The 14,295-nt window shown below is 39.4% G+C and overlaps 2 protein-coding genes and 4 non-coding genes across 9 annotated transcripts; 1 reads left to right on the top strand and 5 right to left on the bottom strand.

Moving 5' to 3' along the window:
- Positions 1-5,718: 5,718 nt before the first annotated feature.
- On the bottom strand, positions 5,719-5,844 carry LOC137709584 (small nucleolar RNA SNORD14). The gene has a single exon (XR_011064877.1). It is a non-coding gene; the product is annotated as a small nucleolar RNA SNORD14 (small nucleolar RNA).
- Positions 5,845-5,939: 95 nt separating this feature from the next.
- LOC137709610 (small nucleolar RNA R64/Z200 family) lies at positions 5,940-6,041 on the bottom strand. The gene has a single exon (XR_011064898.2). It is a non-coding gene; the product is annotated as a small nucleolar RNA R64/Z200 family (small nucleolar RNA).
- Positions 6,042-6,102: 61 nt separating this feature from the next.
- LOC137709608 (small nucleolar RNA U54) lies at positions 6,103-6,192 on the bottom strand. The gene has a single exon (XR_011064897.1). It is a non-coding gene; the product is annotated as a small nucleolar RNA U54 (small nucleolar RNA).
- Positions 6,193-6,463: 271 nt separating this feature from the next.
- LOC137709606 (small nucleolar RNA Z199) lies at positions 6,464-6,549 on the bottom strand. The gene has a single exon (XR_011064895.1). It is a non-coding gene; the product is annotated as a small nucleolar RNA Z199 (small nucleolar RNA).
- An 829-nt stretch (positions 6,550-7,378) lies between these two features.
- On the bottom strand, positions 7,379-9,824 carry LOC137708370 (pathogenesis-related thaumatin-like protein 3.5). 4 transcript variants are annotated; one of them, XM_088689557.1, is made up of 3 exons: positions 9,683-9,824; positions 9,362-9,580; positions 7,379-8,195 (listed from the first exon to the last, which is right to left on the bottom strand). In XM_088689557.1, the coding sequence occupies exon 3, from the start codon at positions 8,185-8,187 to the stop codon at positions 7,477-7,479; it is 711 nt and encodes a 236-aa protein (XP_088545683.1). In that variant the 5' UTR covers positions 8,188-8,195; positions 9,362-9,580; positions 9,683-9,824; the 3' UTR covers positions 7,379-7,476. The 4 variants fall into 4 exon arrangements, with proteins under 4 accessions (XP_088545683.1, XP_088545684.1, XP_088545682.1 ...); XM_088689558.1 differs by lacking the exon at positions 9,362-9,580 and having other exon boundaries at positions 9,688-9,824; XM_088689556.1 differs by lacking the exon at positions 9,362-9,580 and having other exon boundaries at positions 9,683-9,816.
- Positions 9,825-10,437: 613 nt separating this feature from the next.
- On the top strand, positions 10,438-12,637 carry LOC137708371 (serine/threonine-protein kinase D6PKL2). Its single transcript, XM_068447428.2, has 2 exons — positions 10,438-11,111; positions 11,693-12,637. The coding sequence occupies exons 1-2, from the start codon at positions 10,438-10,440 to the stop codon at positions 12,552-12,554; spliced, it is 1,536 nt and encodes a 511-aa protein (XP_068303529.2). The 3' UTR covers positions 12,555-12,637.
- Positions 12,638-14,295: the final 1,658 nt, after the last annotated feature.

The following is a 14,295-nucleotide window of genomic DNA, read 5'->3' as shown; positions in this document are numbered from 1 at the left end:
GCAACCAACCATAACAAAACCCAACAAGTGGGATCAGTGGACAACCCTATATTCAAATCTTGCTTTTTCTCTCTCGCTTTTCTATCTTGCCCAACGCCTGAACCCAAACTAAACCCTAGCTTTAGCCGTCAGCCCTTCATTTTGGGTGGACTCAGTGGCAAGCCTTGTACCCTTTTCCATCTCTTTCTTCCGTCCGTTTACCTCTGAACCCTTGATTTCTGGTAGTTTTCCTCTGAGCTTGCCTAATTTTCTCCGAGCTTTGTCTCAAGTTGTTGCAGATATTATATCAAATAAGGGATTCATGTCTTTTCTTTCCAAATTGTTGTTCTAGCAACAAGTTGCTATCCACTTATTTTTAAGGTCTTATTCTTAAGGTTCTAAAAGACGTTAGGCGCTAGTCGGACGACGATCCGGAACCAAGCACCTAGACGGTTAGATGGATCAGACGATTTTAAGTAAATTTATTATATATTTTTATTATATAATAAGCTAGACTTAAAAAGAACAAGAAAAATAATAAAACATTACCACAAATTAAAAATTAATTAATTAATTGTCAAGTTGAACTTGGGTTTTTTTAGAACTTGCTGGTTGGCTGGGCGAGAGGATAAAAATAATTGTCATTAAAAAAAATTAATTGTTTAGTTGGTCTTGGTTTTATCAATTATTTTAATATTTTTTTTAATACTCTTGAACTGTGCCTTTGTCTTGGTTTAATCCAGCCGTTTATATTTTATTCATTTTTCTTTCATTTCCCGTGCCACTAAAACTCCATCTTTTATCAATCTCTCACTCTCTTACCATTTCAGTTTCCTTTTCTCAGAAAACCAGTCGTCTTCTTACTTCTCTTAATTCCACACCGCTCTGCGAGCACATTGACAAAGTTGCAAGCTTATCTATGTGCTCGCAATCCACCGTTCTCATCGCTTCACCACCTCGCCTATCTCTCCCACCCTTCCTCTTGTCGACAGCGAGCAAACCAAAGGGATGTGATGGCAACCAAAACTGATAGAGTCTGCAAAAAACCCACCGATTGGATAGCCGCCTAGGCCGCTCAGAACGCCTAGAGAGCACCTAGGCGGGCTCCTAACTCCTACTTGATTTTGTTCGACGATTTGGCCTAAATCGCGGTGGTTCTCTGTCGCCCAAGGCCTGGGTCGAGTTTTAGAACACTGCCTATTCTGGCTATTCGACTCCTCAATGCTTTCTCCATGGATCTCGGTAGGAAGCATGCTTTGGGTTTCGGTGGCTACTAAAGTTCAATTTGCACTATTTGGTAGAATTATGTGCATGCTTTTAGCGCGGGTTGGCTTGCCCACCACCCCCCCCCCCCCTCCCCCAAATTTTCCGTTTATCTTTTCGGTTCGTTAGTTCTTTCTAGTGGCAGTGGCTTGGCAAAGGTGGTGCAACTATTCTAGTGGATGAGGCTGGTTCATTTCCAAAGCTAAGGTTTGCAGTCTAAGAACATCCCATGGAGACTTTATCCTCCATGAAACTACTACATTTGAAGCCCTAATGAGAAAGTTCATCCCCATTAAGCTAGAAAATGTGCATATATCCACCACTTGGCTAGCAGCTTCTTTCTTTGGGTAGCAAAAAATTAGGCTACATCTAGCCCCAAATGCTAGTGAGTCCCACGAGAAAAGTAGATACCCATGTGAGAAAAATTTTGCCACTCTCTCTTCATTTATGAATACACTTATACTCTTCTTTTATTTTTTTTTCTTTACATATTTTTGTCCCAAAGGTCTTCCTCCATTTTGTTTGTATGTTTAATGGTTAAGACATAAAATGACATAAAATGTTCTACTAAAAGGGCTTACTTTTATTAATTTTCAAATAAAAACACACTACATATTAAAATGACATTGGAAGTTTAGAGACATAAACTAAAAACATAACCAAACAACATACCTAAATTGCAAGGGCATTACAATTTAGTTATGAGACAAAATATTATATTGTCTGATTTTAGATAAACAAATCAATAGAGAATATTGAGATAAGGAAACTAATCCAACGGTTCAATAAGTGATGAAATCTTACTTTGTTAGAATTTGAATTTTTTTAGGTTGAAATGTTCATAATTTTTTTAAACAACACATCCAAAAGTCAATTTAAGAAAAGTTAAAAAAAAAAAATTTATCGCGTAATCAATTACTACATAAATATATATATATAGCCCCATATAAAGCCCAAAAATAAATAGTCCCTCATTGGGAGAGATTCTTGTATAAAACCCCAAAGACTGTTCCAAGCTCTAAAATATGATATATCCATCATTTTTCCAACCCCATATAGAGCACCTCACTGGTGATACTCTAAGGATTGTTAAGGGTTCACTTTTGTGGGTTGTTATGTTGTATTCTTTTGGGGGTGTGCTATCCACACACCCTAAATTACTTCTCACACACCATTTCTTAATTTTTGTCCATTGATCTTCTTCAATTCATCCGATTCGACAGTCGAAAAATAGAAGAGTGTGTGAAAAGTAAAATGGGGTGTGTGGATATCACACCCCTTCTTTTGTATTGGGATAAACTTGTACTTTTAGTTTTGGGAAGGGGTGTGATATCCACACACCCTTTTTTACTTCTCCTACACTTTTTTAGTTTTCAACCGTCAGATCGGATGAATTGAAAAAGATCAACGGACATAAATTAACAAGGGGTGTGTGAGAAGTAAAAAGAAGTGTGTGGATAGCACACCCCTTTTCGGAATTGTTTTTGGACTTCCTTTTGGAATAGGATAATCTCCTCTCTTATTTCCATCATCTTCCCTCTCCTTCTTTCACACTCTCCATTTTATCTTTCTTTTTCTATAAAAAATTAATATAGAATGTTGATGTAGCTTAATTGTGACAGTTTAAATATGAAAGAAATAAAGAAAAGGGAAGAATAAAAAGGAGGAAAAATGCTACTCCCTTCCTTTTTGGTATTGGGATGGACTTGTACTTTTAGGTATCGTTTGGTATGCATACGGGACGGGACGGAACGGAATGGGATTAGACGGGACGGGACAGGACGGAACGGAATGGAGCGGGAGCAAAGATGCCCTCAGATGGAAACAAGAAGGAAGAAGAAGGAGACGAAAAGGTTATAATTTTGTGTTCCACAGATGTGGAACGAGTCGTTTCAGGGGGGTGAGGTGGAACGAAAATTCACCCAAAACTCGTCCCGTGGAACAGCTCGTTCCATCCGTTTTTGGCACACCAAACGTGGGACGGAACGCCTTGTCCCACTCTATTTCGTCCCGTCCCACGTACCAAACGGTACCTTAGTGTCGGGAATTCTTTTTGTACTTTTAATGTTGGGAATTGTTTTTGGACTTTTTCTTTTGTATTGAGATGGACTTGTACTTTAGTGTTGGGAATTTGTTTTTGGACTTTCTTTTAGGATGGATAATGTTTTTTTGGACTCTCTTTTGTATTGGGATGGACTTGTATTTTTAGTGTTTGGAATTGATTTTGAACTCTTTTTGTATTGGGATTGACTGGTACTTTAGTGTTAGGAATTTGCTTTTGGACTTTATTTTTTGTATTGGGATGGACTTGAACTTTAGTGTTGGGAATTTGTTTTTGGACTTTCTTTTTGTTTTGGGATGGACTTGTAGTTAAGTGTTGGAAATTGTTTTGGAGTTTTCTCATTATGTATTAGTGTTATTTTTAATGAAATTAGCTGTTTGACAAAAACAAACAATTGGGTGCACACTAGATGATATTCAGGGGGTGGTTTGGGATAACAGTTTTATTTTAAAGAAAATTATTATAAAAAGTTTGGTAAATGAAAAAAAAAAAATCGTGTTCAAAGCAGCAAAAAGCATAGACAACTTTATACATACTTCCAAAAAAATGTATTTTCTCGTTAGAGATATGAATAATACCAATTAATATAAGGAAAATTAATGAAAAATATTTGAAATCTTTAAGTTTTAACAATAAGGGCAAAATAAATGGTAAAATAAATAGTAGCATGATTGATTTTTTAGTGTAAAAATATAAACAGTACCAAGAGTTTTTCGTCAAAATTCCCATTAATATAACTTTCATATTAACAATCTTACTCTCTTTTCTTTTCTTTTTCCTAAAAGCACTAAGACCCTGTTTGGTGGGCATAATGAGATACGTTGTTTCAAACTAATTTAGACTTGTAACTCAACCAATGTTTGATGTGAAAAATTGTAACACGAATTGAATTGGCTACAAATCCAAAGTAAGGGAGTACGATGGGTTATTTAACTCAACCATACACACAAGTTACAAGTCCGTATCCGACTCTCCGTTCTTCTTCCGCTCAATTTCTTCTCTTCTTGTGCCATTTTTTTTGTTTGCAGCAATCCGTTTCTTCAATTTGCTGTTGTTCATCATCTTCTTTTCAACAGACGCTCTTCTTCGTTTCAGCGACCGCTTTTCAGCCTCCAGGTCTCGTCGCGAGAACCGTTGTTTGGATTGTCGAAAGCAACACCGTCGAGTCGTCGCGAGCAGTGCAATCGATTCTTCAATGCTACATATTAGCTAAGCTAGCTATCCCATGTCCCAAGAGAGAGGAGAGAGATTTTCGCATATTCCAAGTTAAACAGTCAAAATCTGCTATGCTTCATAAGCCGAAAAAACACTCATGCTTTTACCCATCAACCCATCCCATCCAATTTTTTTTAGTGAAAAGTTGTTTTATTAGAACACAACAATTACACTAGAAAAAGCCCACATTCATTCACACAAACAAAAAGAAGACCTTCAAAGCAACCAAAGAGCTTAAAACCAAATTTTGAGCCCAAAACAAAAAAAAACATCAAAACTAACCCTAGCAGCTTGCATTTGCTAAAATAGGTTAACAAAAACAACCTTAATTTTAATTCATTTTTTTACAAAAAAGATCTTTACAATATGATTTATAATATAAATGATTCTGTCATTCAAACACAAAGAGTTTTGAGTAAAAGTTCATACTCATCTATTTGAATAGCCAAACATTATTCTTTTATTAAATTAGATGTTAAATTTGCTACCAAATGTTGTGCTGTATAGTCAAACAGTGGTAAAACCTAATGACGACTTGGACTGGATGTGTTTTCTTTGCAATCTCTTCAGGATTTAGGTTTGTATGTCACTACTCGTGCCTAATTAACGGTGAAGTATGTGATTGTATTTGGGTCGACCGATCCCCATCTTTTCTTGTTCATGTTCTGTGTAATTATAGTCTTTCATGCCCCACCCTAAGTGATTATGGTAGTGCAAGGAATGACGCTCTAGCATTAGATGCAGCATCATTGTGAACTCCTCACTACTCTTTCCTAGTAGTTTGTTCGGTTGTTTGCCTCAAAGTAGGCTTTCTTGTAAACCTTTGGCATCTTTGTTCGGATAATGCTATACCCTAAACTGCGCATAACAAATGAGTTTTTCTTATATACCGAGTTCGAATCTCGGTCTCTCGCAGTTATCAAGTGATGAGAGTGCGACCCAATGGGGTTTGGTCTAGTGTATAAAAACTGGCTAGGCCACAAGTTGGGCAGTTCTTCTGAGTACCATCCTCAGAGAGCACAGGAGTTTGATCATAAAAAAGGGAGAACTTTCCGTAAAACCCTACTCGGAATGTAGCCTACAACAACCTTTTTTTTTTTTACCAAAAAAAAGTGATGAGAGCGCAAAAATTTATGCAAAATGTCAGCTCTTGTTATCCGAGCCTGGAATTGAAGAGGAAATAAATTGTGAAGTAAAACAATCTCAGACATCCAAGGAAGGAAAAAAGCAGCATAAGCTCTCAAGCCCGGCGAAAGGCGAAAGCTCTTAGGCGGCCACTGCGAATGTTCTTGAGAAACAAGCCTTACATTTTGTCATCATCGATATCCATTTTTTTCACATTCAAACAAAAATTATAATTTAAAAAAATAATAAAAAATTCTAATTTAAAAAAATAATCATAATATAAATAAAAATAATAATTCTGCTCAGATAATTTGAATTTTCATTCTCATTGATTTTTTTTTCACAAAATCTCTGAAGTCTGACATGCGAATTAATTCAGAAATCATCACAGCAGAATATTGTAAAATAAATAAATATTAACCCCGGAAACAAAAATTAAACAACAATTAGAAACTAATTGCTCTCATAATTTCTCTTGAGAGTTATCCATTCATGTTCTGAATCGGAATAGCGTATACTGCCAATTCCAGGCACGTAATCACAGAGCAAGATCAACACAAAATTCAAACAGAAACAAAAAAAATTAAAACCAAATACTTTAAACGAAATTTTGAAATTGGTAAAAATTGGAAGAGCGATCAGAGATGGTTAAGGGTTGTCGGTCACGGTTAAATCAGAAACACGGACCAATAAGTTCCTCATCATATCACACCTAAAACCCTAATATATCAAATTACATTGCTTTTTTTTCTTTTTTTCTTTTTTGAGAAATTCATGAAACGAAAAAAAAAATCACACAAAAAATAGGAAGTGGAAGGAAATCATCAGAGACTTAAATACTACGAATCACGGAAAATGGAGCGTATCCATCATATTGTTGCAGTATTTTCTTCATCACCTGATTCGCAATTTCCACATCACAAACCTAAAATTAGAGAAGTAAAACAAACTAATTAAATCATACATAAAGAGAGAGAGGCGGCGGAGGCAGAGGGGGCAGCGGAGAGAGTGTGTGGTTGTGTGCAGTTGGTGAGAAACCCTAGAGTGACAGGAAGAGGAAGAAGACGATGGTTTGGAGCTCTAGGAGACTAGGAGAGCATTTTTATAGTGCAACGGCGGAGGTGTTAAAACCCTAATGCGAAGGTTCTGGATCTTGATATGGGCTTTGAAACATAAATGGGCCTTGTATTCACTTACAACGTACATATTGCAAAGGCCCATCTCTATACTTGTCTACAAATGAAACCCAAAAACATATATTTTGAGCTAGTATGACCTACTGGTGGGCCGGGGACGATTCCGTTTGATTCAGTTAAACCTTCAAATCACATACCGACTTATAATTTTGCTTAATCACACTTTTTTTCTTTATGTGTGAACAGTTGAGATTTAAGTGATTGAGCTTGTGAACAAAAATCTGTTGGGGAGAATTTCGACACAAACTCAATGCAAGTGTTAACAAAATAATAAAAGTAATATCAACAATTAAGTTCTGTTTAGGTGAGTTTCAAAGAGTCAAATTCCATAAGAACCAAACCGCTTAGTTTGGTTTTGTTCGTAAAAGATTTCATTGCTTTAACATAAAATTCGAACCAAACTGCTCAAAATGGTTTGGTTTGGCTTGGTCTTGTCAAGTTGAACAGTTCGAACAATTGTTTGACTACTCCTACGTCTTTCCCTTTTAAAATTCGGAGAAATTGAGAATCCAACGAAAATAAACATAACCATGAGAACTAAAAGCAAATAAACTTGATACTTATTACAATGAAAATACTCTTAATTCAAATATAAAAGTGGATTACCACAAATGAAGTGCAAAACTAGCCTTTTACCTACACAGAGGTATAGCCAGCAGCACCCCACCCTGCAGGACAAAATGTGATAACATACTCACTTGCCTTGCAGGTCACCAATGGAGGTGGTGAATCATAAGCATAGCTGTAATACGAAGGGCAAGCATCTTTGAATATCTTCGAGTACACACTCGGCTTGCATTTTTCCGGGGTTCCATACTTATTCCGGCAACAAAACGAGTCTGTATCAAACGCTAAGCAAGCGCTTTTGCACGCCACAACTTCCCCTTCGTCGTTTAAAACCTTCAGCTCATCGGGGCACCAAGTTTTCAAATCTTTCAAACACCCTCTGACAGCGCAATTGGATGCCACCGGCCTTGATGAGATTGCAACCGGAAGATTATATCCATCAACCACGCTCACAGCGTAGAAATTTGGCTTGCCCTTGTCGCCTTGAAGCGAAACTTCCACTAGTGTCACCGGTGGATTGCCTATTAGTCCATTGCATGCTAATCGTCCGCCACAATCTCCTGTTTCGCAAGCAGGCTTGCAGTTGGAGACAAAGTCGCATCCTGTTCGGGCCCAAATCCGACCGCTCCATGACCACGGGGCAGTGATGGGCTGGGTATGTCCGGCGGGGAGGAAGAAGCCGCCATCAGCTATCACAGGCTGTCCGGTGTTGGGGGCAGTCGCTGGCCATATGGGGAAGGGGCACTTATTCTGTATGTAAAATGTAACTGTATGTGCCATTCCCTGTCCTGCAATAGAATATATTGATTCAATGCTATCATACAATAAAGATCAAGAACATATTTAACACTGAAAAATATGAATCTACTCTAGAAACAGAAAGTGATTTTCGCATTCACGTTTTCTCCCTTGTACAGTTGTACTCCCAATTTTTTTGTAGCCTTTGCAAGAGAAGTAGTGCAGAAAGAGAAACGAGAGTTCACTACCGTGGCAAAACTAAACTGTTAAAAACTTAAACAGACTTTTATGTTTCGACAAAATTACCAAATAACATGAAAGTATGTTTCGACGAAATTACCAAATAACATGAAAGTCCACAGTAGGAACAGAAAGAAAGCAGCAACAGAGTCAGGCAACTTCATGGTACATTCAGGTGGAATACAATGTTTGTTTAGAAGCAACATTTATAGGTAAAGTTAAATAGTGCTTCTTCTTGGATTGCACTCCAAGGTTTGAAGTGGGCAATCTTTGAAGATAATTAAGACAGGATTATAGTTCTGTTGCCCTTTAAGCAACATTCTTAAACTGCCATTTGGACCCTCCGTTGACAAATCATGAGAAGCAAAACAATGTCTAATTACTTTTGCACCCAAAAATCACCACTAACAGGCCACATGGAAAAAATAAGATGGGCAGTAATTATCAGCGGTGCCGACTGGAGCAGAAAAAAGAGTGATGTGACACTCAATTCCCAACTTTAAGGTCACTCTTTTATACGTTAAAATATTCTGTGCAACTGATTATACATGACAATATGACTATTTCTCTCCTCATGTGATATATTATGTGAAAAGAAAGATACCAAAATGATACTAAACATAAGAGGATATAAGTTCGGTTATACCTAAATTTCTCTCATTTTGTGTGCAAAATCTCAACCGAGTATAAACTTGTTCATGTTATACATCTCATGTGTCATGTGAAGAGCGAGATAGATAAGGGAGGATATACAATTGGTTGCACCTAAATTTATCTCAGAAAGCAGAAAGGCAAAAGCTTTACAACAATTTGACAATGGGTCAATGATGACAAAAGATTCGTGTAATATGATAAAAGAAATGTTAAGAAGACTCACTCAAAAATGACTCTCTATGAACTAATGTTGACACGAAAATTAAAATTAAACTGTGATATGTCAGAAAATCTATAAAAAATCCCACGTGAAGAGAGTTACCTTATCATTTCTCTTGAAATATTACAAAAACTCTCAGATAATCATCAGTGCAATTAATGTGGTCATCAAGAAATTCAACCCAGGATTCTGGCCAGACCCTCTCAGTTTTTGTGCTTTGTTTCCTTTCCAAAATCCAGATAATATTTGTTATAACAAGAGTGATATTTGTTGCCTTTTTTATAACAAAATAATAAATGAGTTCCTTTCTTGTTCTGGTCTCTGCAAATATGTTTCAGAAATTCAAAAAATAAAAAATTGCCTCTTTTTAGTAAAATCTATTCACATACATGGAAAATGACATTATTGTCCAGAGTGGATTACCTCACCTTCTCCATCTCCTGCCACATTCAGCTGTCAAGAATATCCAATGGTATCCACACTGCATCCCCTGCATCAATTTCACTTGGCAAATTTGCTATTCACCATCTCAGCAAATACCATCTACTCAATTCTGGATGCAGTACATTGAAACTGTTCATACTCACAAACTTATATACATTAAAATGTCGCTGTGACAATATATCATGTCCCTTCCACCAACCCAAAATTGAGAATCACATTGCACCAAACACTCAAACCAGAGGGAAGGCCACAACGGTATTGGCTGAGGAGGTGTAAAATATGTTTTTGCAATTTGGATTTCATTAGAAAAATCTGAGAGGCTTTTGTCGTCCTCGTGAACAGGGATTCTCTGTTCCTTTCTCTCTCATCCTCCCCCCCCCCTCTCTCTCTCTCTCTCTCTCTCTCTCTCTCTCTCTCTCACTATCTCTCTGTGTTGTGCTTTGTCTCCAAGCTGTAACATTTTCTGGGACGGAGAGTAAGAAAATGGACATTGGTTCTCTCACCCCATTCTTCCCACACTCAGAGTCTCATTTCAAATTTGAACACCGTTTTTGTACACTCTCTTTTGGGTCCCTACGCTCAGCTCCCTTCTTCGCGCCCGCGTCTCTCTCGTCCTCCCTTTGACCACCTCGGTCACACCCCCATCCATCCCCATCCCACCACCAACCCCCATTTCTTATCGCGTTTTTTGTCTCTGACATTTCATCGAACACCTTATCCGCAACCTCTCAACCATGGACAAGACGCCCCCTTCCGGCCAATCCCAGGACGGCGAATCCGTCATCAGCAGCCTCCAAGATCTCAGCTTCAAAAACAGCTTAAGCATTAGCATCTGTAGCAGCACCGTTTCTGGGTCCGATAGCACCAAGGTCAGCAGCAATGGAACTCCAGAAGTATACAAGAACGCCGAGAATGCTGACTGCGAAGACGAAAGTGACAAAAGCAGTTTAAGTCACTTGGGTAATTCCAGCCTGTCCGATCCGAACGAGGGCAACTGCCGGAGCCTTTGCCCGTCGAAGCCGCACAAAGGCAACGACGCGCGGTGGGACGCGATACAATCAGTGAATTCCAAAGACGGAGACTTGGGTCTCGGCCATTTCCGGCTGCTGAAGAAGCTCGGCTGCGGCGACATCGGAAGCGTTTACTTGGCGGAGCTGAGAGGCATGGGTTGCTTTTTCGCCATGAAAGTAATGGACAGAGGAATGTTGGCAGGGAGGAAGAAGCTGATCAGAGCTCAGACGGAGAGGGACATATTGGGCTTGCTGGACCATCCGTTTCTTCCGACCCTCTATTCGAATTTCGAGACCGAGAAGTTTTCTTGCTTGTTAATGGAGTTCTGCTGCGGCGGCGATCTTCATACGCTGCGGCAGCGCCAGCCCCGGAAGCATTTTACTGAACAAGCAGCGAGGTTAGTGTCGATTTGTGTTGATATTACCCTTTTGTCCTTGTATTTTCTCTGCGTGATGTTATTAAGGAATAAGGACGTTGTAGTTCTTTCGTCAGTATCTTGTATCCACACGTCTAACTATTTAAGAATGTAAGATGAATGGGCACGATTGATTAATCTTTTAAATTCTTATAATAAGGATTCAGAAATGATCTTATTCCATATTTAAAGATTTTGAAAATACATTAAAATAATTAAAAACGCTTTTAATGTAAATATTTTTCAAAACTGATCACTTCCTTCCTTTTCAATATCTTTATATGTTTGTAGCCACAACACTCTTTTATATGCTTGGACCAAGATCCCAAAACCGTTGGCTCGATAGCCGTGTGGCCAACACCAATTTTGAGACCAACATTATGATTCCGTTAAATCCTCCCCCTTCCTATTCTCTCTCGTGGAGATGGACGTACTTACATCGCGTACTGTACTGTGGTATTATCTCACAGTTATAACGCAATGTCATGTGTTTTAACGTTCTTACATGTCAGTATTGGTTACATTCATAGTGATTTATGATCAAATTGCATTTTGTTTTGCAGGTTTTACGCTTCAGAAGTGCTTCTTGCCCTAGAGTATCTCCACATGATGGGAGTGGTGTACAGAGACTTAAAACCCGAAAACGTGCTAGTGAGGGAGGACGGCCATATCATGCTTTCCGATTTCGATTTATCGTTGAGATGTTATGTGAGTCCTACTCTTGTTCAGTCCGGCGACGATCCATCTTGTAGAATATCTACTTACTGCATTCAGCCTGCATGCATTGATCCGTCGTGCAAATTACCGGTTTGTGTTCAACCTGCTTGTTTGCAACCCTCTTGCTTTAAGCCTCGGTTTCTTAGATCCAAATCAACCAAGGAGAAAACCGAAAGAACAGGTTTTGGAAATTCGGATTCGTTGCCTGTACTTATTGCTGAGCCAACGAGTGCGCGCTCTATGTCATTCGTCGGGACACATGAGTATTTAGCTCCCGAAATAATCAGAGGTGACGGTCATGGTAGCGCAGTTGATTGGTGGACTTTCGGTATCTTCTTGTATGAGTTGCTGCACGGGAGGACGCCATTCAAAGGGAATGGAAACCGGGAGACGTTGTTCAATGTGGTCGGTCAGTCTCTTCAGTTTAAGGACGGATACAACGTCAGTTTCGCTGCAAAGGATTTGATCCGGGGCTTACTTGTGAAGAACCCTCAAAAGAGACTGGGATTTAAACGTGGTGCCACAGAAATTAAACAGCACCCCTTCTTTGCAAGCGTAAATTGGGCTCTCATTCGCAGCACGCGCCCGCCGGAGATTCCAAAATCGTTTGATCTTGCTACATGCAAGTCTGCAGTGCCTCAGAACAAGAAGGGAGCTACCGAAACAAATCGATCATCAGGTCCATACTTAGATTTTGAATTTTTCTGATGAATTTTGATGGCGTGAGAGAAAGGATTTTAGCATTCTTGTGACATTGTTCATGTTCTCAATGACATATTATCTTCACATAATTGCTTCATTCAACTCGTTGCATAGTGGGGGTGTAAAATGGAACCTAGCTAGCTTTTCTTTGTTACTTGGCATGTGAGTTTCTTTACCCTTAGACCTCCTCTAATCTTGGGCTAAATGCCAAATTACCCCATTTATTCTCTCTCTCTCTCTCTCCCCCCCCCCCCCACGGCCTTTCCTTTGTTACTTGGCATGGGAGTTTCTTTACCCTTAGACCTCCTCTAATCTTGGTTTAATGTCAAATTACCCCATTTATTCCCCCCCCCCCCAAAAAAAACACCACCCAACCCAAGCTAATGGGCTAAAAGCCAAATGTTAAAGCTGGGCCAAATTACCCCATTTATTCTTCCCCCCCCCCTTCCTTTGTTACTTGGCATGGGAGTTTCTTTACCCTTAGACCTAGGGGTGGGCAAACGGGTAAAGGAACCGCGGGTAGGGGCGGGTAGTGTAGGTTCGGGGCGGGTACGGGCCGGGTCCCTTTTTTTTTGGGAACAAACGGGGCGGGGCGGGCCGGGGCATGGTTATTTACGGGGCGGGCCGGTTCCTACACCTTAGAAAAACGAGGCCCCGGACCGGCCCGTTTCATATTATAATCAATGGTTGAGATTGAATGATAACCTATCATTCAATCTGAACCGTTAATTTGTAACCTAGGTTTCCAAATCAGTTTCAGACTTCAGTGTTCAGTCTCAAATCTCAATCTCTCCAACACTCCAACCCTTTCTCAAATTCGCGGCGCCGCTCCTCCGTCCACCTTCTCCGACACGACACGACTTCAGTGTTCACTTGTAGGAGGTGATGGGGATTTAGAGAAGGGTCCGATGACTGCACAGCCAAACCAGAACTCTCTGGCTGAGGTTCGGGCGGCGGTAGTGAATGAGGTCAATGAGCTGGGAGAGACGGCTTTGTTCACGGCGGCGGATAAAGGGCACCTTGATGTGGTTAAGGAGCTGTTGAAATATTCGAATCGGGAGACCGTTACGAAGAAGAACCGGTCCGGGTTTGATCCCTTGCATGCTGCTGCAAGTCGACACCACGGTAATGGTCTTCAGCATTTGTGCTAATTTGGATTTAGAATCTCTTTATCTAATTCTAATTGTGTGATTTGTTAGTTTGGGTGTTTTGGTGAAAGATGGTAAAAGAAGATTAAAAGATTTATTGGTGCAAAAAGATAATCGCAATTGTGCTGATTGTGGTGCTCCTGATCCTAAATGGGCGTAAGTTTTTTCCCATTGATACAACTTTGTATCGGTTTTTGTATGGCACCAAGTCAATTTGAGACATGCTTGTTTCGTGAGTAAGCTTCAGAGCTTAACGATGAGCGTGTCGTGTAAAGCTATTAGTTGACATCCCAAATTCGGATACACATGTTTCAGGACATTTGAAAATAAATGTATATTCTTAGGACAGTTTACTTTCCATCCTATATCCTTCTGACTTGGAAGGTATCCTGTTCGTAACTGCATTTGCAGGTCAGCAAACATTGGAGTTTTTATATGATTAAAATGTTGTGGTGTGCACAGGAGTCTTGGTACTCATATATCAAAGGTAACCGCTCCTGATTGCTGGATGCATCCAATTTAAATTTTTATAATGGAAACAATTTGCCAGTTGAAAACATGAAACTAGCTAGGGACACTCATACTTTGGAGTTTTGTTT

This window comes from Pyrus communis, chromosome 17, assembly GCF_041283825.1.
Source record: "Pyrus communis isolate YQ-2024b chromosome 17, ASM4128382v1, whole genome shotgun sequence".
Classification (NCBI taxonomy): domain Eukaryota; kingdom Viridiplantae; phylum Streptophyta; class Magnoliopsida; order Rosales; family Rosaceae; genus Pyrus; species Pyrus communis.
Note: the sequence above shows the minus strand (reverse complement) of the source record. Positions and strands in the feature narration are given on the sequence as shown.